The sequence below is a fragment of the Phyllosticta citriasiana genome (assembly GCF_038021145.1).
Source record: "Phyllosticta citriasiana strain CBS 120426 chromosome Unknown IWZ02scaffold_3, whole genome shotgun sequence".
Classification (NCBI taxonomy): Eukaryota; Fungi; Ascomycota; class Dothideomycetes; order Botryosphaeriales; family Phyllostictaceae; genus Phyllosticta; species Phyllosticta citriasiana.
The window spans coordinates 754,824-775,719 of record NW_027117280.1 but is presented as its reverse complement, the minus strand read 5'-3'; the positions used below and the strand labels follow the sequence as shown (position 1 = coordinate 775,719).

Here is a 20,896-nt window from a genome sequence, read left to right as displayed (position 1 = left end):
GCGTCGTCCCTCATTTGCTCGCACGCATGGATTCCCTATGTCTCTTCTGCGGCACCAAGCGCAGAAATGCCTGGCTAATCAGGTAACCCACAAAGGCCTCAATGCTTTCATCACAGCCGAAAGACCAGACACTGTCCTGCGGCACGTCGAGACGGCCTCTGGTGTGTTCCAATCCTCCAACTCTAAGCTCCAGATAAAAAAGAGACGACTGACGAACGCGCGAAGCAAATGACTCTCCCCTACATGGCCGTCTCATCGCCGTCAAAGACAACATCTGTACCGCCGAATTACCCACGACATGCGCGTCTGGCATCTTGAGCACGTTCCGCAGCCCGTTCGACGCCACGGTCGTCGAGAAGCTGCGCCGAGCCGGCGCAGTCGTCGCCGGCAAGACCAATCTGGATGAGTTTGGTATGGGCTCGCACAATGTGCATTCGGCGTTCGGAGCGGCCTACCAGGTCGACGCAGAGGGACGGGAGATCTCGGCGGGAGGCAGCTCTGGCGGCAGCGCTGTTGCGGTTGCAACGGAGCAGTGTTGGGCGTATGTCTACATTGACGGATTATGCTTGCATTTTGGCTTCGGACTGATGATGGATTTCTAGGGCATTGGGAACAGATACGGGCGGCTCAGTCCGCCTGCCCGCCGCATATACGGGCGTCGTCGGCTTCAAGCCGTCGTACGGCCTGGTGTCGCGCTGGGGCGTCGTCGCGTACGCCAACTCGCTCGACACGGTGGGCGTGCTCGCAAGGGACACGACGACGGCCAAGCAAGTCTTTGACGCCATCAACGGGCACGACGCCTCGGACCCGACCAGCTTGGCACCGAGCACGCGCTCGCGAATCCACACGGCCATTGCCGCGCGCTCCGCGACATCCAAGGGCGCAGCAAGCGTCCCGCTGCGCATCGGCGTCCCGACAACCTACAACATCGCGGAGCTCTGTCCCGCAGTGCGGTGCGCGTGGATCAAGACGCTGCGACAGCTGCGCTCGCTAGGCCACACCCTCCACGCCGTGTCGCTGCCAGCGACGCCCTCAGCGCTGTCAGCCTACTACGTGCTGGCGCCAGCCGAGGCGTCGTCCAACCTGGCCAAGTACGACGGCGTGCGGTACGGGACGCGCGCAGCGGGGCCGGACGGCGGCGACGAAGAAGGCGTCCTCTTTAGCGCCACGCGCGGCCGCGGCTTCGGCGACGAGGTCCGCCGCCGCGTCGTCCTCGGCGCCTACTCGCTGAGCTCTGAGGCCATGGACAACTACTTCATCCGCGCGCAGCGCGTGCGCCGACTCGTGCAGCGCGACTTCGACGCCGTGTTTCGCGCGCCGAATCCGCTGCTGCTCGCGACTACCGCTCTCCCTGGGCAGCAGGGACACCAAGAAGGGGACGAGGGCGCCGACGTGCTCGTGTGTCCGACGGCCCCCGGGCTGCCGCCGCGTCTGCAGCAATTGAAGGAGACGAAGCCCGTCGATGCGTACGTCAACGACGTCTTGACCGTGCCCGCAAGTCTGGCGGGGCTGCCGGCAGTCAGTGTGCCCGTGGCCGTCGACTACGGCATCGAGGACCAAGCCGCCACCGTCGGAATGCAGGTGATTGGGCAGTACGGCCACGACGATCTGGTGCTCGAGGTCGGAGGCTTAATTGGCGAATTCAAGCCGGAATCTGCGTAATCTGCGCGTTACCATGTCATAATCACGATTTAGACGACCCAAACAGCTCGAGGCCTAGTCCAGCTTCTTCATTCCAACGCTGATCCACGATTTCATCCTTCTGCAACGTGCAGAGAATCATTCCGTGACGGAAGCAGCCATTCTTGCAAGCTTATGGTGATAATGTTGCTTGCCGCTGCCATTCCCGACATCTGCTCATCCCATTCCTGCAGTTCGCCACCATCAATTTACCAGAGAATCGAGGTTGAATTGAAAAGCAGAAAGCCGTCAATGTCATCGCATAAAAGGCAGCAGTCCATGTCCAAGGTAGGTGATTGCTGGCAGAGCCTTAGGTTTTTGTTTTGATTGGATACCCAGATAGATAGATCGCCGCGACTGCTGCTGCTGCTGCTGCGCGTGCCACAGAAAAAAAATTAAAAATTCAACGATCATCATGACCCAGAAAACAACAAGATAGCCCCCCGAAACATCCCAGGAAGGAACCAAACTCCCATTGCGTCTGCCTGGACGTGTCATAACTAGTAGCCGTTCATATGCCATCACCGGGGAATACATGAACACGCCATGTGTATCTGTGTTCCCCGTGTCTCGTGGTTGCTGCTGTAGAAGGGGTTGTTCGGAAGGAGAGGGAGAAGGTACAAGAGCAAAGACGTTGGAAAAAGATCTCAAAGCTGAAAAAAAAAAAAATAATAATAATAATTTTGCCGACTTTTGAAATGTGCGCAGTGGGTCCTGCTGCAGTTGCTGAACTGGCCGAATCCATTCATCCACCCATACTGATGGGTCCAGGCTTGCGTAGTCGCTGACCGCGCGCCTTGGAAATGCCGAGAAATGAGACGAAAAGAACTCTTTATGGCGCCGTAGTGCCTCCAAGGATAGTTTTTGTGGCATCATGTTATTGCAGTCTTTTCCTCTTCAGTTCGCCTTGTGGCTCGTCCTCGTCGGCGCGCTCAGCCGTTTCCGCCGGGTTGAGCAAGGAGTGCACGTTTGACGCCATGCTGGAGCGTCGCGTGGGCGGCCCAGACGTGTCAAGCCCCCGAAACGGGAACCTTGCCCCTGGCAGTGTCCAGCCAGTATCTGGGTTGAGGGAAGAGCCGAGCTCATTGGGCGGAGGCGTGGCATTTCGTGAACCTGGATGTTGGCGAGGACCGCGTGGGATCTCGTATTGCGCAAGAGCGTCTCGAAGCTGCTGATCGCCGCCAAGTGGTGCGCGGTGTGGCGAAGACGGCCACTGGGTCGAGCTGTGACCCGAGGCGTAGGGCGAATGATGCGATGGCGGGGGTGGCGCTTGCCAGCCATGAAGCCGAATGTCGGCTGACGTGTGGCGTCTTGAGAGGTTTGCGGGGGGTGAGTTGCCGCCACCCATGGGGAGATGAATTTGAGGCGGTGGTGGCGGTGGTGCCTGGCCTGGTGGCCGGAGAGACGAAGGCGAGTAGTTCCCTTGGGCCAGGGAGCCGTATCTTCGAGGCGACACAACTTGGAGTAGGTGAGATGAAGCAGGTCCTCTGTATGAAGGCGGCCTTCCGTTGTCTGCGAGCGATGGGCGGCGTTGGTCGCTTTGTGGAAGTTGCCGGGGGGAAGCAGGAGCCATACTGTCATTCTGAAGATTTGAAAAGTACGGCGGCCGCACCGAATGCATAGTCTCCTGCGGTTGCTCCTCCATGGAACGAAGCACTTCAGACTGTCGAGCGATTTCGTTTTGCATGTTTGTTACTAATACCATTAGCTCCTCTTCGAAGCGCAGCCTTGGCCTGTCTTACCGTCCCTGTGTATCGGGTGGTCGGGTTCAGGAATTATGGCCTTGAGAGTGTTTGACAGCTCGTAGTTCCACTACACTAGTTAGCATATGTGTGAAGGTTTTTCGAGAGAAGCAAACCTGGTGGCAACGCATAAGGCTGTCTGTGAGCATGTGGCATTTCTGATTAATGTAGGCGTATCCATCTTCCGTTCTCGCCATTCGGCTATGCATGTCGTATAGATTGTGCTCTAGCATGCTAAGTCGACTCTCGACAGGATCTGGCATCGGCTCGACTGGAGCGCTGGACTGAGGAGCAGATGATTTTGAACCCGTGGAAAACGAATCACGATGTATAAGTGCATGCCTCGAGGCTCTCCGCTTGATTTCTCTCAGACCAACGAGATCTCCTCGCTTAAAATTGCCGTTGCCATGCTTAAACTCCCACAGCGGCGAGTCTGGAGAGCCAGTGTGGAACACGTCGCTCACTGTGTGCAGCGTCAACACTGCTAACAAGTGTGCAAAGGGTCTGCGTACCTTTGTGAAAGCCATACATATTGAGCTGTCGTACAAAGGAGGAGATATTCGTATGCTTAAAATAAAGTCTGTGACCAAGTAAGCTGTCAATCCTCGCTCAGGGTCCAATCAGAGGCTTACGAGAGTACTTTCGAGAATTCAGTAGATGGTGACATGACAAAACTTTCGTTGGAACTTGACCACGAGATCAAGTGCTGTATTGATTGATCCTCCAGCATGCTATGTCGTTGTCAGCCACGTCAAGCCAATGGTGCACTCGGGCGTGCGCGAGACAGCGTACCTGTAGAGTTTGTGGATAAAGGCCGTCTGTACAACTTTTGGCTGCTGCGCTGCAGCTGCCGCACCAATCCCCGAGCTGCTGCTGGCATTACCGCTCTCACTAGTCCCGTTGGCTGACGTCTGCGAATTGTTGGTGTTGTTAGAGCTCGACTTGGTGTTGCCATTGCTGGCACTTTCCGAGTCGGCACCAGACGATTGGCTTGAACCCAGATTCTGATTCGAGCCATTCCGGTGGGTTGCAGGGCTATTCTGGGATTGTTGCGGAGGCCCCATGGATGTATTGTTGGTGGGAGTTACATCCATCGGGTCCCCTGCAGGTGCCGGAGGTGTCAACGACGAGGTTGCGGACGAGGACGGGAGGATCGGTATGGTCTTTTGCATACCTGGACCCATGGCCTCGGCGGACAGTGGGCTTCGCCTGATTGACTCGGTGCTGGCAGCCATGTTGTGGTGGTTCTCTGGGGGTTTGTGGATCCAGCAAGAGATGATTTGACGTCGCTGTTTGCGCCGATGACGGGCGATCAAGTATAAATTCGGCGCGCAGAGGACTCGAAATGCTGCTAATTCTTTCCGATGTATCATCTGCCAATGTGCCCTGCAATCCGTCTCTTCCTAAGAATAAATGGTCCGAGTCGCTCAGGCTCAAGTCATCCTACGAACGGTCCCTGGCGGATATAATCCAGGAGCATCGATCAGGATCGGAGGGAGGCCCTGAGGAGAGTTGTGTGCGGAGACGGGAGTGGTGCGCGGTGGATGCAGGACGAGGGAGGAAAAAGCGGCGAGCGAAGAAGCCAGGATGACGGCGACTGGAGGCGGAGGGAGGGAAAGAGGGTCGGTCTCGAGCGACAGGAGGAAGGTCGTGGGGCGCGGGAGGGACAGGCGGGCAGGGGATGAGGGTCGCTGGATTCCGCTCTGCGGGGGACGGACAGAGCTCCACAAAGTCGGAGAAGCGCGGTGTTGCGGCGCGGTCAGGGGAGCATGGCCGTCAGTGTCAGTGCACTTGGGGGTGGTTGAGGTTGTCTGTTGGAGGTGGAAGGACGAAGAGAAGGAGAGAGAGGAGTGGCAGGTAGCTCCCACTGTCCAGGTAGGTAGACAGGTAGGGTAAGGGAAGGTTGCGGCGGCGGCCACGGGAGCTTGACTGAGGTGCTAGGAAGGTTCCTATCTCTCTGCCTGGAACTGCCCACCTACCCACCTACCCACCTACCCACCTACCCACCTACCTACCTACCTACCTACCTACCTACCTACCTACCTGTACTCGAGCGTATCCACCGAACCGAGGACTCCTACCACACACCACCCACGGCACCGACCTCCAAAACATTCCAACAGCCGGCCGCTTGTCCCACTTCTTCACTGCGCATGCCACTACTCGTGCCTGGTCATGGCCCACCTGGCCACCCTCTTCGCCCAGCTCCCCGGTCCACATGCCCGCCGCGATGCGTATGTCCCATCCCATCCTCTCCGACATGCTGTCCTTTCCGACCTTGGTAACCTCAACCCTGCCAGTCTCGACGCCATCCTCGGCGACCTCACTAGCTACGAGTGGCGCGACATGACCAACAAACTGCTCCGCCGATCCTTTCACTGCGATGTAGTCGGCAGCCTGCCCGTCGAACTTGTCGCCTTGATTTTCCAACATCTCCCTCCAAACGCTCCGTTCCTGTATCAGACGGTACCGCAACCGAGCTAATGCTGCCGAGGCCCTGTCACATACTAAGCTGCTGCTTCAGGTCAGCCGTCGTTGGCGAGACGTCCTATCCTCGTCGCACGTGATTTCTTCGACGCTTGCTCAGTGGTACTCTGATGCCGATCCCAAGCTGCAGGGTGAGATTCAAGGACCACTCCAGGACGTCTACGGCACACAGCTTCTGAAAGCGGAACATGCTTGGCGGTTCCAGCAGAACAAGCCTTGTTGCAGTCGCCGCTACACTTGTTCCAGCTCTCGCCGGTCGTACCGCGATTACAACGCGGCATGTGTCGGAGACAAAATCTGCTGGCTGGACAATCGTGAATCCGGGCGGCTGCTCCGTCTTTGCAACCTTCGCACGGGAGAGATGACAGCAATCGCCGGCGAGGCACGGGAAAGCTTTCTACTGTGTACTCTCTCAAGAAGCATCGTTGCCATTCTTGCGCCCCGCGGGTAAGTTGCACGAGTTCGAGCAGGAGTACCTGCCAACACGAGCTAGATTTTATGTATATGACATTGCGAACCACGAGAAACGCTACTTTCTTCTGCCACATACTGGCAGTACAAATACCATGGCTCTCACGGCCGGTGAGAACACGGTGGCTGTTGGTCACTACAGGCATCCTCGTCGGGTGGCTGATGTGTACTTGCATGACGCCCACGAGCAAAAAACCCGCCACATTTCTGTCAATGCTCCAGCGCCTCCAGAAGCTCCAGAAGAGTAGGTGATCCCTTGAATTTGGCTCGCACAGGTCAAAACTCGGTTTGTTATGAAGCAAAATGATGCCTTGCTGACTTTTAGCAGACTGTCATTAACTGCACTGCTTTTGAATGAAGACAGACGCATATTTACGGCCTTTTTCATGGCGCTCGAGCGGGGTCAAAATGATGAATTCACCGACTATTATGGTTTGTACTGCGTCAGCTGTTCCTTCGACGGAGATCAACTGCATAGCGACAGCGCTGCACGCCTCACGGATGTGAATTCGGAAGGACCGTTCCTGAAAACGCCATGGGCAACCGACTACACCAAGCGACTCTACAAGTTCGAGAGCTACAGAAATAGGCGCACAATCCTCTACTTTGACAACCATGGCGGCCATTTCTCACACCAGGTGGTATGCGAAAAATTCATATTGCAGACGCCAGTCTTCGAATGGAAAGGCATCCGGTATCGCGGTGCTTGCACTAGAAACGACAAGTGCATTGACGAGTGCAGCATTTGCAAAAGCCATGTGCCTAATGGATTGGACTTGGAATCAGAAGATCGGTTTAGGCTTATGTTTGGGGACGAGCGTTTCCTGGTAGCGTTTGCCGATGAATTCTGCCACGTTTACTGCTTTGACAAGCACATCAAGCTACCGGCTAGCATTCAACCGCAAAGGCCACTGCCACTTGATGTTCCATAGTGGCTTGCAAGCAGCAAGCAGGCAGCATCCGACATTGAACAGCACAGCATGGCAGCCGTTGCCATGCCGGCAAGAAACTACGAACACGTTGTGAAGACTTGGCTTGGCGAGAGTTTTGGCAGGCGAATGTCTCAGATGGACATGCCGCCTGTGACGTGTTCCTCATTTGGAGCCAAGAGTTTGAAGGCCGTGACGGATATCCATGTACATGTGTCGACCAACACGGCTGCTGTAGACGGACAGAGGCGCTGTCGAAGATGTAGATTTGCCAGCAGTGGTCTTGCCGTGGCCATCGATATGGAAGCTCACGAGTGGAATAGATAATGTAGATCAATGGTGGTGGACTAGATGTTTCCGGAAGCTGGGGAGGGCACGATCCGATGTTTGGGATTGCTATGCGAAACCGGGTAGGCGGAGAACATGGATGGACGACCAAATGGGAAGGCAGCCGAAGTGTGTGAGCATCCAGGGCAGTGCAGGGCAGTGCAGGGCAGGGGTAATGATAGGAGATCCGATGGATGGATATGGCAGGAGGAGGAGGAGGAGGTGGTGGTGGTGGTGATGATGGTTCGAATTATGGAAGCCTGAGGCTCGTTCTCGTCTGCCCGGGTCTCGTCTCGTTTCCCCTCATCGGGCGGCGACGCCGGCCACAGAAGATCAAAGGAGACCGTGCCCTGCGTCCACGCGCGCCCCGCCGGTGCTAGCTTCGTTCTTGGTACTGCGTCAGCGCCCAGGGCAGAGGGCAGGAGGAGGGAAAACCAAAAAAAAAAAAAAAAAAAAAAGTTTCGCGTTCGTGAAAGAGTCAAAAAAAAAAAAAAAAAAGAAAAGTGTGAATTGGATTTTTTTGACAAGCCGACCTCACCTCACTCCTCGCTCCAAACGCACACCCTCAGATCATCTTCATCTCTACGCCTTCATCATGGTCCAGAAGGTCTACGTCACTTACAACCAGGTCAGTTCGCTTTTCCACTTGCAGCCTTCCCCTCCGTGCCCCTCCAGCGCCAGCCGGGTCTGTGGCCAAGGTAGCCTGCCCGTCTGCCCCTCGACTGCTGCCACCGTGGATGCATGACCACGGCGATGGCGCGGCCGAAGAGGATCGACTGGCTGCTGGGACGGGGATGCGGGCGACGGACGGGCGGACAGTCGACACAGCAGCAAAAGCAGCAGTCGGCAGCCCGCTTCGAGACGATGGCGCGCCGCGTTTCACGAAACGGGTTGCGCAATTCGACGCCGTCCGAAGCTTCGGCAGCAGGCCCATCAGCCCCATCGGATGCTGGCTGGCCAGGCGTGCCTGCCTGCCTGCCTGCCTGCCTGTCCTGTCTTGCTCTACCTCGCGCCCACGTCGACGCCGACGCGACGCCAGACGAACGGCTCGCCATTCCGTACAGTCCGTCACCAGCCTCACCCGCTTCGCTTTCCCCTTCAGTGCAATGGACTGCAGCCTGAGAGGATCTAATTCGACACGTCGAGGCTGACCAAGCCGGGGGGCCACCCCCGCAGACAGGTTCACAAGCTCTGCCAAAAGTCGGCGGAGCAGATCCTCAATGACTTCAAGCCGAACCTCATGATTGCCATTGGTGGCGGCGGCTACGTCCCCGCACGCATCCTGCGGTACGTTCTCCCAGAGAAGACGAGAAGGAAAAAGACCAAGCATCTGACAGACACGCCCGTACAGGTCGTTCCTCAACAGGCCCGGCCACCCCAACATCCCGATCCAAGCCATCGGGCTGTCGCTGTACGAGTCGCTCGGGACCGACGGCGACGTCGAGGCGCCGGGCACAAAGGTGACGCGGACGCAGTGGCTGGACCTGTCGTCGCTCGAAATGGCCAACCTGATTGGCAAAAACGTCCTCATCGTCGACGAGGTCGACGACACGCGCACCACGCTCGAGTACGCCGTGCGCGAGCTGGAAAAGGACGTCGAGACGGCCACGCAGAAGCTCGGCCGCACCGGCGAGCGCACCACCTTTTCCATCTTCGTCCTGCACAACAAGGACAAGGCCAAGCGCGGTACCCTGCCCCAGGGCCTCATGGATGGCGGCAAGTACCTGGCTGCCGAGACTGTTGGCGATGTGTGGTTGTGCTACCCGTGGGAGGCGACGTGAGTTGTCCTCGTTCCTTTGCTCCCTTGGATGTGGGACGGCCATATGACTGACACATGCTCACTACGTAGCGACATTGACGAGCACGATCGCCTCGCCGCCGAGCAAGACAAGCCCAACAACAACAGAGCCGCCTAAGCTTGGCCTCATATCCACATTCCCCCAAAGACAGACAGGCATGCAGGCAGGCAGATACGCAAATCCTGCCAAAACCGTCCGCTTTCTCTCCCACACAGACTCTCTTTCTTCTTTCCTTCCCTCTCTAGGCGTACACGGATGGCTGGCAAGGCGGGACACAACGCGACTGCTCGTTCCCGCCAAAAGCTTCGGGAGCAGAATTCGACATATTGGCTTAACATTGGATAAGTGTCCCAAGAGGGACGCGTGCGCGCGTTGGTAGACTTGTCGCTGTAGCTGAAGGCAGCAGCGCAAAGCAGAACAGATAAGACACAAACTACGTCCCGGGTCCGCGAGGACCGCGCAGCGCGGTGGTAGATGATGATGGGGAAGCAGTGGCGGATTCGACGTAGAATGTTGTAGAAGACTGACAGCGCAGGGCAAGATTGAATTCAATGCGATCATGAACAATTGACTGGAATGTGCATAGATGCTACACAAAACACGTTGAGGTCGTTTCGCCATGCATGTTGTTTTTGGCTTGCTTGCTTGCATGCTTGCATGCTTACAGTCTTGTCATCTCCTTCTTGGATATGCGTGTCCATAACAGTCCAGTCACAAGTACCATGCCACTGGAAGCAGAAGGTGAATAATAGACCGACACATTCAGCATCCCCCGCAGCACTGAACGACCTAAGTAACCCAAACCGCGCCCAACCGAAACAGCGTTTGCCACGCCGGTAATCGGGACATACACACATCATCATCATCATCATCATCATCAAATCCATGACACACGCAATGACAAAATGGCAGACATCAGCAGTCAACGACGAGGAGGGGCGTTGATGGCCAAAATTTCGATGATGGACTGTTTAGGTATCCTAGTTAACTACAGCAGGCTGGAGGAGTTGCAAGAGAGAAAGATCAGGAGGATGGAGACGGACAATGATGATGATGATGATGATGATGATGATGATGATGATGATGATGATGATGATGATGACAACGACGACGACGACGACGACGACGACGGCAGCAGCATGGTGGTATTTCGGGTAACAAGACTCGCCTTATAGAAAACGCGGCTACAAGTACACAGCTCATTGCCTCTCCCCTCCCACCATTCCCCCGGCGCGCCGTCAGAGAGGTACGTGAGGTAGTGGGTTTGATGTTGGTAGCGTCAAGCTTATAGTGTTTGATTGGAAAAATCGAGGGGAAGAAACCGTCTATGTTGGTAAAGACTTCATATGCAGACATCTGGATAGGGGAATAGGTCGAAAGGGGAAGGGTGAATAGAAAAAAAGTGCTGGAGCTTGGTCTTCTTGCGCCGCTTTGTGTCTTTTGGACGGTCATCTACTAGCCAAAATTCGAATCGCCTTATTTTCGTCTTTTCCATTTGTCTACACGCGCAGCAGCTTGGCCGCGTAGTCGGCAATCAGCGTCTCCGTGGGGAACGACATCTCCTCCAGCTTCTGCGCGTAGGGAGTGGGGACCTCGGCGCCGGTAACGCGGACAGGGGGCGCCTGCAGGTAGTCAAAGGCGTACTCGCAGCTCAGGGCGAGCAGCTCAGCGCCGACACCAAAGGCAGGGAAGCCGGACTCGACGGACATCAGGTGGCCAGTCTTCTTGACCGACTTGACAATGGCCTCGACGTCAAGGGGCTTGATGGAGCGGAGGTTGATGACCTCGGCGTCGACGCCGTACTTGCTCTTGAGCTGCTCAGCAGCAACGAGAGACTGGCCGACGCAACGGGAGAGGGTGACGATGGTGATGTCCTTTCCAGGGCGCTCAATCTTGGCCTTGCCAAACTGTAGGACCTGTTAGGTTCCGCGCATCGTCGCAAGAGCTAGACACCTACAGGAATGACAAAGTCGTCGCTCTGAGCCTCGGGGCTCATCTGGAAGGGAAGACCGTACAGAAGCCTGTTCCACATCAGCCCAATTCTACACCATCTTGCAGCTTTGTTCGTACTCGTTCTCCAGAACGCAGACCGGGTTGGGGTCACGAATGGCGGCTTTCAGCAGACCCTTGGCGTCCTCTGCGCTATAAGGCGCGACGACCTTGAGGCCGGGAATGCTGCCGTACCAGGCGCTGTAATCTTGCGAGTGTTGGGCGGCGACACCGGCAGCGAAACCGTTGGGACCACGGAAGGTAATGTTGCAAGGCTGGATGCCACCGGACATGTAGTGGGTCTTAGCGGCCGAGTTGATGATCTGGTCAATGGCCTGCATGGCGAAGTTGAAGGTCATGAACTCGCAAACGGGCACCAGGCCGGCCAGAGCAGCACCGACGGTGAGACCGCAGAAACCAGACTCGGTGATGGGGGAGTCGATTACCCTCTTCTCGCCGAAGCGGTCAAGCAGGCCCTTGGTGACCTTGTAGCTGTGGACAACCATGATACATTAGCGAGACTCTCTCTTCATAGGCTCCGATTGACTCAATCCTGCTCGTGCCATGTCGATGCGAGTCGCAACGACTTTGCGCCAAAGCTGAGCCTCGCCCCATAAAGCACGGAGGTCCCACTCACGCTCCGTTGTACTGCGCAACCTCCTCTCCCAAGACGAAGACCTTCTCATTCTTCTCCATCTCCTCAACCATGGCCTCATTGAGAGCCTCGCGGACCGTCATCTCCTTGGATCCACTGGGGGTGGCATAGCTACGGAAAGCTGATATCGAGGCCGTGGGGCGGACAAAAGCGGAGCGAGCAGCAATGGGGCGCGACGCCGCCATGAGGCGAGAGGCCGGGCGGAAGAGTCTAGCGGCGGACATGGCTGGCTCTGTCGATTAGGAGGGGAGAGGAGGGAGGAATTGAGGCAGAGAGGTGACGGAGAAGTTGAGCTGAAGGTGGTGGTGAGCTGCAGGATTATCGCGGCCAGGAAATTCTAGTTGGGGCGCGGCGCTACTCCCCAACACCTGCTGCCGTCCGCCCCGCCGGGCACCACCTGTCCGATCTAATCACTTGGACCGTTACTGGTCAGCAACGGCCCGGACCAGCTTTCGGTCAGCGACTACAGCAGCTGCCTCTGTTACGTCTTTGGACCATCTCAAGTTTTCGAAAGAAACAATCTCGCTGCCCGTGAAAGCTCAAGCGGACCTGTTGAGACTCATCCGATTCTAGCCGAGCTTCACTATAAAGTGTAATCCCCGTCTTTCGAGCCCGATTCACATCCATCACACTGGCTTCGACGACTACGGAGTTGGCCAAAATCATCTCATTTACGTATAGAGGCGTAATATGCGTACATTAAAAGTTGCGGTCGAAAATCTTCGGCCATTACCCAAGGAAATGATGCTCTGGAGGCGCTCTAAGAAGGCAATGCAGTGAAGGCAGCGCAAAGAAGTAGTTTCCAATCCAAGCCATCAAGCCCTGGGCTTGCGGCCAACCATCAGGTACATCGGGGTAAAAAGCTTCTCCTCGCCAGCTGCGACAAGGCTGTCAGCAGCGTAGGCCAGGCTGTCGGCCGTTTTCTGAGTTCCCTTGGGCGCCATGCCAACGTACTCGAGCGCACCACAGAGCCTGTGGGCAAGGGAGCGGCCAACCTTGGTCATGCGGAAGATGTGGAGGAATTCCCAAACGGAATCCATGTGAGAATAGTTGCCCGCCAGAGGCCAGTACCACGGCCGAGTGTCAGGGCGGTCTGCAAGATCTTCGTTCAGCTCCAGCTCAAAGCCGACCTTCTTCATGGCTTCCAACGCAACCGAGACGGTGCACATGTTGGAGATGCCGTCACCCTGTTCAATGCCCAGACGAAGTTCCCGGTGGTGCGGGTCGTTGTCGTCGTACTTGTCGGTCATGAGCCACTCGTAGACACCGAAGACACCGCCGGGCTTGAGCACGCGGAAGATTTCGCCGTAGATGCCCTCGAGAGTGGGCGCGTGGACAGTGGCTTCGATGGCGTAAACAGCGTCGAAGCTGTTGTCTTCAAACGTCATTTGCTAGGTAGGCATCTGGTAAGCACACTGCGCGTTTGCAATAAGCCGAGGCCCTGGCGCTTACCATGAAATCACCCTTGACAAAGCTAATCTTGTCCGAAAGACCCTCCTTCTCCGCATAGTAGGTTGCGCGGTCGATTTGGTAGTCGTTGTTGTTGAGACCAACGATGTTGGCACCCGAGAACTTGCAAATTTCTCTCGCAGGGCCTCCAACACCGCAGCCGACATCGAGGACTTTCATGCCATCGCGAAGTCCCATTACGTGAGCTAGGTAGTGCTCATGGCGTGCAAGAGCTTGTTTGAAAGGTTCGTTTTTGGCGAATCGGCAGAAGTGGAACGACTGTGCCCAGCCCTGCTCGTACAGGTCGGTGGCCAGGTTGTAGTAGCTAAAACGCGATGAGCATCAAAACTTTTCCAGCAGAGAGGTTTTGAAAACGAAAACGTACTGCCTGGTAAGGGTAGCGTATTCCTTTCTGCGCTCCGCACGAATTTCTTCCGTCTCGTCCTCGCCTTTCCTTGCATCCCAGTGCTTGAAGTACTCATCAAGGGCAGCAGAGTTGGCGGCGTTGTTCTTCTTGTTCAGCATGGCCCAGGTGCCGCCGCGCATCTGGCCAGATTTGCCGTGGAGTGCCTCTTTGAAGGCGCGATCACGCTCCTTGTCCTCCATCTCGAGCTGCTGGAGAGTAGGCGACGACATCTTGGGTCAATTGGCAGGGCAGGCCTTTTTGTACAAATCAGACCCGTGTCGCAGCGGGGAAATGCCAAAATTGACTTTGGAAAAAGCAGGACGGGACGGGGAATGTACAAGGTAGAGAGAGGATGAGAGCTGCAGGTGATTGTGGAGCGAAAGGGGCTCACCGCCCAAACAATTTCCAGGCCACCAGGGGACCCTGGCCCGTCGTTGCTGGCTGTGCACTGACGATGCCCCGGGGGAAATGCCGTCCCGTTCGCCGGCGGGCAGGGCAACCACTTACCTTGCCGTGCCTGAAGTCATTCTTCTCCACCAACGCCACCACGCGCCTCAACATTGCACCTCCAAACCTGACCACCGACCGCATCATCGCATCATGCCGCCTCAGATCAAACACGATCTCAACCGCTCCGGCTGGGAGACGACAGACTTTCCCTCCGTCTGCGAACGATGCCTCCCGGAGAATCCATACGTGCAGATGCTCAAGGAAGACTATGGCGCCGAGTGCAAGATATGCACGAGGCCCTTCACCATCTTCCGCTGGAAGGCTGATCGCACCGCTCGCCAGAAGCGCACCAATGTCTGCCTCACCTGTGCGCGCCTGAAGAACTGCTGTCAGTGCTGCATGCTGGATCTGTCGTTCGGTCTACCCATCGTTGTCAGAGACGCCGCCCTCAAAATGGTCGCGCCTGGCCCGCAGAGCGACATCAACCGCGAATACTTTGCCCAAGAACACGAGAAGGAGATTGAGGAAGGAAGAGGTGCCGTCGAGGCTTACGAGAAGACGGATGAGAAGGCAAGGGACCTGCTGCGGAGGCTGGCTCAGAGCGAACCCTACTACAAGAAGCAACGGAGGCTTGAAAATGAAGCTGAGGAAGCCGGAGAGTCATCTTCTGCAGGTCAGAAGGCCTTGCCCGCACCAGGAGGAGGCGAAATGCAGCTTCACAAGCCTGGCCCTATTCGCACGCGAGACACCAAGGCAGGCCGCGGCGTCCGAGGAGCAGCCAACGCCGCGCACGCGCCACGACCCGAAGACATACAACCACCGGCGGACAAGAAAATCACTTCACTTTTCGTGACTGGAGTCGAGGATGACCTCCCCGAGCACGAGATTCGCACCTTCTTCTCCAAGTTTGGTCAGCTGCGGTCCCTCATTTGCTCTCATCGATCACACTGCGCCTTTGTCAACTACGCCAGCAGGAAGACAGCAGAGGCGGCTGCTGAAGCTTGTCAAGGCAGAGCGGTTGTCAAGGGAGTTCCGCTCCGCATCCAGTGGGGCAAGCCTCGGCCACTCGACACCATGGAGCGCGACGAGCGCATGGCACACGCAAGGTCGGGAAGACAAACAAGGGAGGGTGTTGTGGCGAGGACCAAGGGTGGAAAGGCTGCTCCTGAAATCTTGGAACGGCTTGTGTTGCCCCCCGAAGATCCAAACAGCCTGACCATTGCGCCTCCTCCAGGCACTGAGGATGCCAACTATCCAAGTCTTGCGGGAAACTGAAGCGCGTATGCTGGGGACGCACAAGGTGTTGAGGTTCTTTAGAGTTTTAGTCGTCGAAGTCAATCAGTGCATAGTGGGCGTTTGGGCGCAGGAAAAGGCAGCTAGATTCAAAGGCTGCAGAATCAAAGGGTATCATATTTGGTTGAGGAGTTGGTCTTATGAAGCCGAGCAGCACTTGAAACCAGCAGAAGTGTTGGGCCTGCCCTTGGGTTGCTTTATCGACTCGTTGTCTCCCCGCTCGGTGTGCTCGTGAATCTTCAACTCTGCCAGCGAAACATATTAGCTTGAGAGGAAGCATGGTCCAGACGTGTGGGACGCACGGTATTTGCCCTCGTCCGTGACCCGGCCTTGGACAAGATTCTCCTTCAAGAATTTGGACACGTCATTTGCCTTGGTTATGTATTTGTCCAAGTCGTTGCTGTCTTGGGGAAGGTCACGGTTCGCCTCGAAATTGTTGCGTGCCTCGAATCGAGCGGCGTTCATGGTAGCGACATCGCCTGGGCCTTGATCAGCTTCGACGCCATTGCCAATTTCTTGCACAGCGATCCGCGTCCAGAAAGGAGGCTACCTTCGAAGGCGATGCGGATGGATCGCAGGAGGTTCCGGTAGGCAGCAAGAGTAGAAACGCGCGACATGATGGGGATCGAGGGTTCGGGAGGAGGATTGAGAGAGTTGTGAAGGTTGCCCCGAGAGCGAGCGGGAAAAAGACGACTGGAAGGGGGAGAGAGAGAGAGAGAGGACGGCGAACAGCGGCGGCGCAGGGATCAGCCATTGAGAGCGCGCCACTGATTATCCAACTCCCGTCACTCAAGCCACAGCCAGCGGGCGGGCCGGCCGTGACTTCCGTTGACCAGCTTCCGGGTTGCGGCTGTGCGGACTGCGGCTCCCTCCCCTGTCTGCTGTCTGCCTGCGTGTTACCTTCCGTCACCTCTGGCCTGCAGTGGCTGCTTGAAGCCACGCCTACCTACCACCACTTACGAAACAACCAGAAGCTGCGAAGCAACGCCATGCCCAACATACCCCTCTCTTTTTCCTCCCGCTGAACCTTTACATTCTCTACACAACCATGGTGTCTCTCTGGCCCTGGCGCGTGAGTTGTCCTTGAAGCTATTCCCTAACAGACATGGTTCGCTGATCCTTGGACCCAGGACGACACTTCCGCTGCCGCCTTTGAGAAGACGCTCGCTACCCTCTCCACAAAGATCCAGAAGACGACCGTCAGGAACGATGCTCTCAGAGTGCGCGCCAGGAAGTTCAGGGTCATGTGGACCCTGTATTCCGGCTTCCTCTACATCCTTGTCTCCGTCATCATGATACTTGTCACTGGCTGGCGCAATTGGGGTCCACTAGAATACACCGCTGTCGCCGGTGGTCCGCTCGTGTGCGAACATTCGTCTCGTTGCTCTGGGCCATGTGCGCTGACTTTTCACAAGCATATACGGTGTGCGCCAGGGATTCAACGCCTACTATGAGTACCGCATTTCCAACACTCAGGCCTATCTCGATCGCCTCTGTAAAGAACGCGACGACACAATCGAAAAGCTAAAGGAGGCAACCAAGTACAACTCGACGCAGCAGTTACTGGAGAAGTACGGCTCAGTCAAGAAGGACCCGACTCCTGCCGCCGCACAGCGCAAGCCCTCAGGAGATCAGCGACCCTCTTCTGCAGGCAATCTCCAGGGGCGTACCACTGGAGCTCCACCTCCTACCGCAAACATCCCTCGCAACAATCTTTCGCCCGCTCCAAATCCAGACAACCGCCCTCACACGTCTGCTGAGCTTCAGAAACCGCTTCCGCCCTTTCCTCAAGGAGAACTTCAGAATCCGTTGGCCAGTGGACATCAGTCGCCGCCTCAGCCCCCCGCTGCTCTCAATGCCGATTTTGCTCCCAACGCATACCCTGCGCAGTATGCTCCCGAAATCAGGGAGCCTGCCTGGTACGATCGCATCTTGGATGCTCTTATGGGCGAAGACGAGACACAACCCAAGAACCGCTTTGCTCTGATCTGTACGCACTGTCGCCTCGTCAATGGCCAAGCCCCGCCTGGAACAAAGTCACTTGAAGACGTGGGCAAGTGGAAATGCATGGGCTGCGGTGGCTCCAACGGACATGAGAGTGAGACACAGAAATTGGTCAACCGTCTCTCACAAGTAGCCTCCGAGCAACCTGAGAATCCCTTGACGCCAGTCCGAGAGAAAGTGCCTATTGGCGCGGTATCTCCTGAAGATCCTCCTAGCGCCGACGCAACAGACGATTCAACACCTGCTCGATCAACAAGAAGCAGGACAGCTAGGAAGAAATCGTAGCTGATTTTCCTTGATTTTTCTTGGCGGCATTTCTGGGTCTTGGGTTTTTTTTCTTCACTGTTTCTCGTGTTCTGGCAGTCTTTTTGCACATTAGTGGGAATTCCATTGACAACACAGTCGACCACTCCCCTGTTCCATTGCAGAATACCCTTGATGATCTTGTGGCTTCATTCGTTACTTCGTTGCCACACGTACTAATAGCGACAAGGCCCTGTGTACCCCTTTTCCCCTCGTCCTGTCCGCCCTTGTTTTCTCAATCCCACTCGAAGAACCTGTTGCTTTGATTGCTTCGTGGGAGCTGATCGACGCTGTAAGAGATCATGGCGATCTTGGAGCTGCTTGGGGAAGGAGGTCGGCGGGGACGACTGCGCTGGATTGCAGTGTCCCCAGGCTGACGGGAAGAGCAAGAAGTGGCAGCGGAGCGCTCGGGTTGGAGCTGGACGACCTTTCCATCCACAGTCGAGTTGGTGTCTTGACACGGACTTTGATTTGTCCGCTGGACAGGATTCTGCTCGATAGGATTGTGCTGCACGGGCGTGGCTGCCTTTTCCCTGACAATTCTCTTTCGTTCCTTTGACTTTTGTTGCCTCCGTTGGAAGTGGCGTTGGGCCTTCTCGACGATATACTGTCCGCGGTTCTCCAAGACCTCGTGGCAACTGTCGAAGCTGCCCTCGCTGTCCTCACTGGAATACGCTTCATCCATCTCCTCTCCCTCGTTGCCATTTTCCTCGGATTGCTTGGAGCCGCTCTCCAGCTTGGATCCAGCACCGTTCGGCCCCCTTTTTCTGGTTTGCTTCGCCCGGCGAGATCTACGCGTGTTGGTTGGCACGCTTTGCTGCGACTCTCGCATCCCCTTGTCCACCCTGGCGAGCTCTGACAAATTCATCATCAACGCTCTCAGCCCGCTCTCGTTCATTTCAGATCCCTCAGGGTCCTCTTGCAACTCCTTCATCACTTGCGCCGCGTGCGTTGGCGTCTGCGTCTCCCAATGACCCAGTATTTGCCCAGGTTCCCGAAAGCGCAGCTCATCGTAAGGGTCTGGCATCGACTCGGCCGCGCTGGCAGACCCTCTCCTGTATGCAGCCTCGCCGGCCGCCGCGATGTCGATGGCCTTTTTGATGGCTGTCTGGGTGGCTGAGGTCGCGGCACCAGCCACGAAGGTGGTGGCGGCCGACGCCACCAAAACTCCAGTTGCTGTCAAGTGGCCAGTGACATTACTCGCAATGTTGGACGCGCGCTCGAGCTTTGAGACCGGGGGACGGTAGGCGGTCGGATCGTATGTGAGGTCAGCGGGGCTGTCGATGTCCGAGTCGACCTCTGTCCAGTTGGCGTCGATGTCTTCGACTTCCTCAGAGGGTTTGCGGGCTTCAGATTTTCGAAGAGGTAGCAGTTCACGCCTGGCTGGCTCGTCGCTGTCGTAGGAGTCGACTGAGTGGCTGTTGGCGTTGACCAGGGGGTTCGTTCCACGATACCCCTGATAAGAGTTGTAGCCCCTGTCCCCGGGCTCAGGCACCGCGGGCACCCATGGCGTCGTCAGGGGGTTGTAAGCGATGTTAAAGCGTTGAACCTTTGCGGACAACGCTGCCCAGGGCACCATGATGTTCGACGCGAGGTGCGTGAGATTGATTTGAAGGTCTTGAGGGTTTTTGTACCGGTTGCGGCCGCACTGGTGGAGCGTCGAGTGCTCACGGTGAAGATAAAGAGAAGGGAAAATCACCTTTGCGAGGACTTGAAATCACCGGAAGAGGAAGACGACTCGCCTGCCCAAAGTCAACCAGTCATCTGCTGCTGCGCACACCGGCCGGCACAAGGCAGGTAGCCGTTCAGTCAGTCGAGGACCAGCACTGAAATCTTTTGAGAGTGATCCAAGGCGTCGCGGTGGTAGTGAATGAATACTGTGTGGGCTCGGTGTGTGTGAGAGAAAGGTGAATATGGACACAGAGCAAGGAGAGGAATCAGATCGAGGACAGTTTATGGAGCGCAGGCTGCTGGACGGCCGTTGAAGTCAATGGGTTAAATCACGGCGTACCAAGAAGCCTCCTCGAGAGGCACGAAACATTGGGAGAGCAGCAGTTCCAAAAGAGAGGGAGAGCTGCCTTCGCACATGAATATGGCAAACCATATGCCACCTAGATACATAGGCGACTCATACGCGTTGTTCCTCCAACCCAAATCGACCTTTACGAGCCGTGGACGGGCGAAAGGGGTACAGGTTCCGCGGATCGTGAATGCAAAAGAGTGCTGGCGTCATTTGACCTCTCCTGCCACTAGGCTCCTCTCCTCTGCTACGTATACTGCTGCTCTCCCCTTTCTTCCTGTCCTTGTCTCTCTTTCTCCATAGTACACTGTTTGCTCGTCGCGCTGGAAAAACAAACGCCTTGTTGTCGGTACATGGTACTTCTGCCCCTTTCGTGCATCCGCCCACCACTTCTACCACCACCACTACCACAAGTCTAGGTACGGTGCGATGTCCAACTCGTGGTAGTAGTAGTAGTAGTAGTAGCAGCAGCAGCAGCAGCAGTAAAACGGAGCCGACCTAGCGCAAACGAAGCACGACAACGAACCTTCATTCCATTGACAAGATTGGGCCAGGAGGATACGATTCATACGTCCAGCAGAAAATCAAGCGCTCCTGTCTCCACGCAAGAATGACCACCATCGTCATCCCTATAACCCTGTCGGCCCACTTATTCTCCAACGTGCCCTCCCCTCCCCTCCCCTTCCCTCTTCTCCTTCCCCAGTGCTGCTCCCAATCGACGCAACGCTGAAAAGATCACGACGAAGGGATGACGCGCGACACGAACCATGGTACTTTGATGTCTGCAGGTTCACGAATCCCAAGCGTTTCTTTCATGTGCCGACTGACCAGCCGAGCGCTCTTGCAGAGCGCAGCTGCGCAGTAATACGTGGAGGTCAGTGTAAGAGAGAGA

The 20,896-nt window shown here is 56.4% G+C and overlaps 10 protein-coding genes across 10 annotated transcripts; 5 read left to right on the top strand and 5 right to left on the bottom strand.

Annotated features, from left to right (window-relative positions):
- Positions 1 to 37: 37 nt before the first annotated feature.
- Positions 38 to 1,662, top strand: IWZ02DRAFT_488114 (A subunit of glutamyl-tRNA amidotransferase; the record flags this gene model as incomplete). Its single annotated transcript, XM_066769430.1, has 3 exons — positions 38 to 161; positions 226 to 541; positions 603 to 1,662. 3 exons carry the CDS (start codon positions 38 to 40, stop codon positions 1,660 to 1,662), a joined length of 1,500 nt encoding a protein of 499 aa, XP_066625123.1.
- An 895-nt stretch (positions 1,663 to 2,557) lies between these two features.
- Positions 2,558 to 4,657, bottom strand: IWZ02DRAFT_488113 (HSF-type DNA-binding-domain-containing protein; the record flags this gene model as incomplete). Its single annotated transcript, XM_066769429.1, has 6 exons — positions 2,558 to 3,375; positions 3,423 to 3,492; positions 3,539 to 3,885; positions 3,935 to 4,002; positions 4,055 to 4,153; positions 4,215 to 4,657. 6 exons carry the CDS (start codon positions 4,655 to 4,657, stop codon positions 2,558 to 2,560), a joined length of 1,845 nt encoding a protein of 614 aa, XP_066625122.1.
- Positions 4,658 to 5,379: 722 nt separating this feature from the next.
- IWZ02DRAFT_177180 (uncharacterized protein) lies at positions 5,380 to 7,021 on the top strand. The gene is made up of 4 exons (XM_066762239.1): positions 5,380 to 5,888; positions 5,947 to 6,356; positions 6,403 to 6,655; positions 6,709 to 7,021. Exons 1-3 carry the CDS (start codon positions 5,598 to 5,600, stop codon positions 6,626 to 6,628), a joined length of 927 nt encoding a protein of 308 aa, XP_066625121.1. The 5' UTR covers positions 5,380 to 5,597; the 3' UTR covers positions 6,629 to 6,655; positions 6,709 to 7,021.
- A 1,054-nt stretch (positions 7,022 to 8,075) lies between these two features.
- Positions 8,076 to 10,038, top strand: IWZ02DRAFT_444045 (hypoxanthine guanine phosphoribosyltransferase). Its single transcript, XM_066767078.1, has 4 exons — positions 8,076 to 8,264; positions 8,817 to 8,923; positions 8,988 to 9,413; positions 9,486 to 10,038. The coding sequence occupies exons 1-4, from the start codon at positions 8,232 to 8,234 to the stop codon at positions 9,550 to 9,552; spliced, it is 633 nt and encodes a 210-aa protein (XP_066625120.1). The 5' UTR covers positions 8,076 to 8,231; the 3' UTR covers positions 9,553 to 10,038.
- A 590-nt stretch (positions 10,039 to 10,628) lies between these two features.
- On the bottom strand, positions 10,629 to 12,598 carry IWZ02DRAFT_176890 (pyruvate dehydrogenase E1, beta subunit). Its single transcript, XM_066762235.1, has 4 exons — positions 12,062 to 12,598; positions 11,506 to 11,916; positions 11,393 to 11,456; positions 10,629 to 11,342 (listed from the first exon to the last, which is right to left on the bottom strand). The coding sequence occupies exons 1-4, from the start codon at positions 12,301 to 12,303 to the stop codon at positions 10,935 to 10,937; spliced, it is 1,125 nt and encodes a 374-aa protein (XP_066625119.1). The 5' UTR covers positions 12,304 to 12,598; the 3' UTR covers positions 10,629 to 10,934.
- IWZ02DRAFT_176919 (ERG6, Delta(24)-sterol C-methyltransferase) lies at positions 12,413 to 14,372 on the bottom strand. Its single transcript, XM_066762237.1, has 3 exons — positions 13,914 to 14,372; positions 13,532 to 13,853; positions 12,413 to 13,470 (listed from the first exon to the last, which is right to left on the bottom strand). Exons 1-3 carry the CDS (start codon positions 14,162 to 14,164, stop codon positions 12,895 to 12,897), a joined length of 1,149 nt encoding a protein of 382 aa, XP_066625118.1. The 5' UTR covers positions 14,165 to 14,372; the 3' UTR covers positions 12,413 to 12,894.
- Positions 14,373 to 14,534: 162 nt separating this feature from the next.
- IWZ02DRAFT_467988 (uncharacterized protein) lies at positions 14,535 to 15,659 on the top strand (the record flags this gene model as incomplete). Its single annotated transcript, XM_066768597.1, has 1 exon — positions 14,535 to 15,659. One exon carries the CDS (start codon positions 14,535 to 14,537, stop codon positions 15,657 to 15,659), a length of 1,125 nt encoding a protein of 374 aa, XP_066625117.1.
- A 156-nt stretch (positions 15,660 to 15,815) lies between these two features.
- Positions 15,816 to 16,294, bottom strand: IWZ02DRAFT_488108 (mitochondrial zinc maintenance protein 1, mitochondrial; the record flags this gene model as incomplete). Its single annotated transcript, XM_066769428.1, has 3 exons — positions 15,816 to 15,922; positions 15,980 to 16,156; positions 16,228 to 16,294. The coding sequence occupies 3 exons, from the start codon at positions 16,292 to 16,294 to the stop codon at positions 15,816 to 15,818; spliced, it is 351 nt and encodes a 116-aa protein (XP_066625116.1).
- Positions 16,295 to 16,725: 431 nt separating this feature from the next.
- On the top strand, positions 16,726 to 17,966 carry IWZ02DRAFT_430670 (uncharacterized protein; the record flags this gene model as incomplete). Its single annotated transcript, XM_066766094.1, has 3 exons — positions 16,726 to 16,749; positions 16,781 to 17,040; positions 17,093 to 17,966. The coding sequence occupies 3 exons, from the start codon at positions 16,726 to 16,728 to the stop codon at positions 17,964 to 17,966; spliced, it is 1,158 nt and encodes a 385-aa protein (XP_066625115.1).
- Positions 17,967 to 18,219: 253 nt separating this feature from the next.
- IWZ02DRAFT_430669 (uncharacterized protein) lies at positions 18,220 to 19,563 on the bottom strand (the record flags this gene model as incomplete). Its single annotated transcript, XM_066766093.1, has 1 exon — positions 18,220 to 19,563. The coding sequence occupies one exon, from the start codon at positions 19,561 to 19,563 to the stop codon at positions 18,220 to 18,222; it is 1,344 nt and encodes a 447-aa protein (XP_066625114.1).
- Between the last annotated feature and the right edge of the window lie 1,333 nt (positions 19,564 to 20,896).

Bases quoted from the DNA above. Each gene is read 5' to 3' on its own strand.
- IWZ02DRAFT_177180 (XM_066762239.1), top strand. From the start codon at position 5,598: ATGGCCCACCTGGCCACCCTCTTCGCCCAGCTCCCCGGTCCACATGCC. The intron at 5,889-5,946 runs GTACCGCAACCG...CTGCTGCTTCAG, and splicing joins CTCCGTTCCTGTATCAGACG to GTCAGCCGTCGTTGGCGAGA. The intron at 6,357-6,402 runs GTAAGTTGCACG...AACACGAGCTAG, and splicing joins GCCATTCTTGCGCCCCGCGG to ATTTTATGTATATGACATTG.
- IWZ02DRAFT_444045 (XM_066767078.1), top strand. From the start codon at position 8,232: ATGGTCCAGAAGGTCTACGTCACTTACAACCAG. The intron at 8,265-8,816 runs GTCAGTTCGCTT...CCCCGCAGACAG, and splicing joins TCTACGTCACTTACAACCAG to GTTCACAAGCTCTGCCAAAA. The intron at 9,414-9,485 runs GTGAGTTGTCCT...CTCACTACGTAG, and splicing joins TGCTACCCGTGGGAGGCGAC to CGACATTGACGAGCACGATC.
- IWZ02DRAFT_176890 (XM_066762235.1), bottom strand. From the start codon at position 12,303: ATGTCCGCCGCTAGACTCTTCCGCCCGGCCTCTCGCCTCATGGCGGCG. The intron at 11,917-12,061 runs GTGAGTGGGACC...GGTTGTCCACAG, and splicing joins GTTGCGCAGTACAACGGAGC to CTACAAGGTCACCAAGGGCC. The intron at 11,457-11,505 runs GTACGAACAAAG...GATGTGGAACAG, and splicing joins GTCTGCGTTCTGGAGAACGA to GCTTCTGTACGGTCTTCCCT.
- IWZ02DRAFT_176919 (XM_066762237.1), bottom strand. From the start codon at position 14,164: ATGTCGTCGCCTACTCTCCAGCAGCTCGAGATGGAGGACAAGGAGCGT. The intron at 13,854-13,913 runs GTACGTTTTCGT...ATCGCGTTTTAG, and splicing joins TACGCTACCCTTACCAGGCA to CTACTACAACCTGGCCACCG. The intron at 13,471-13,531 runs GTAAGCGCCAGG...ATGCCTACCTAG, and splicing joins TTGTCAAGGGTGATTTCATG to CAAATGACGTTTGAAGACAA.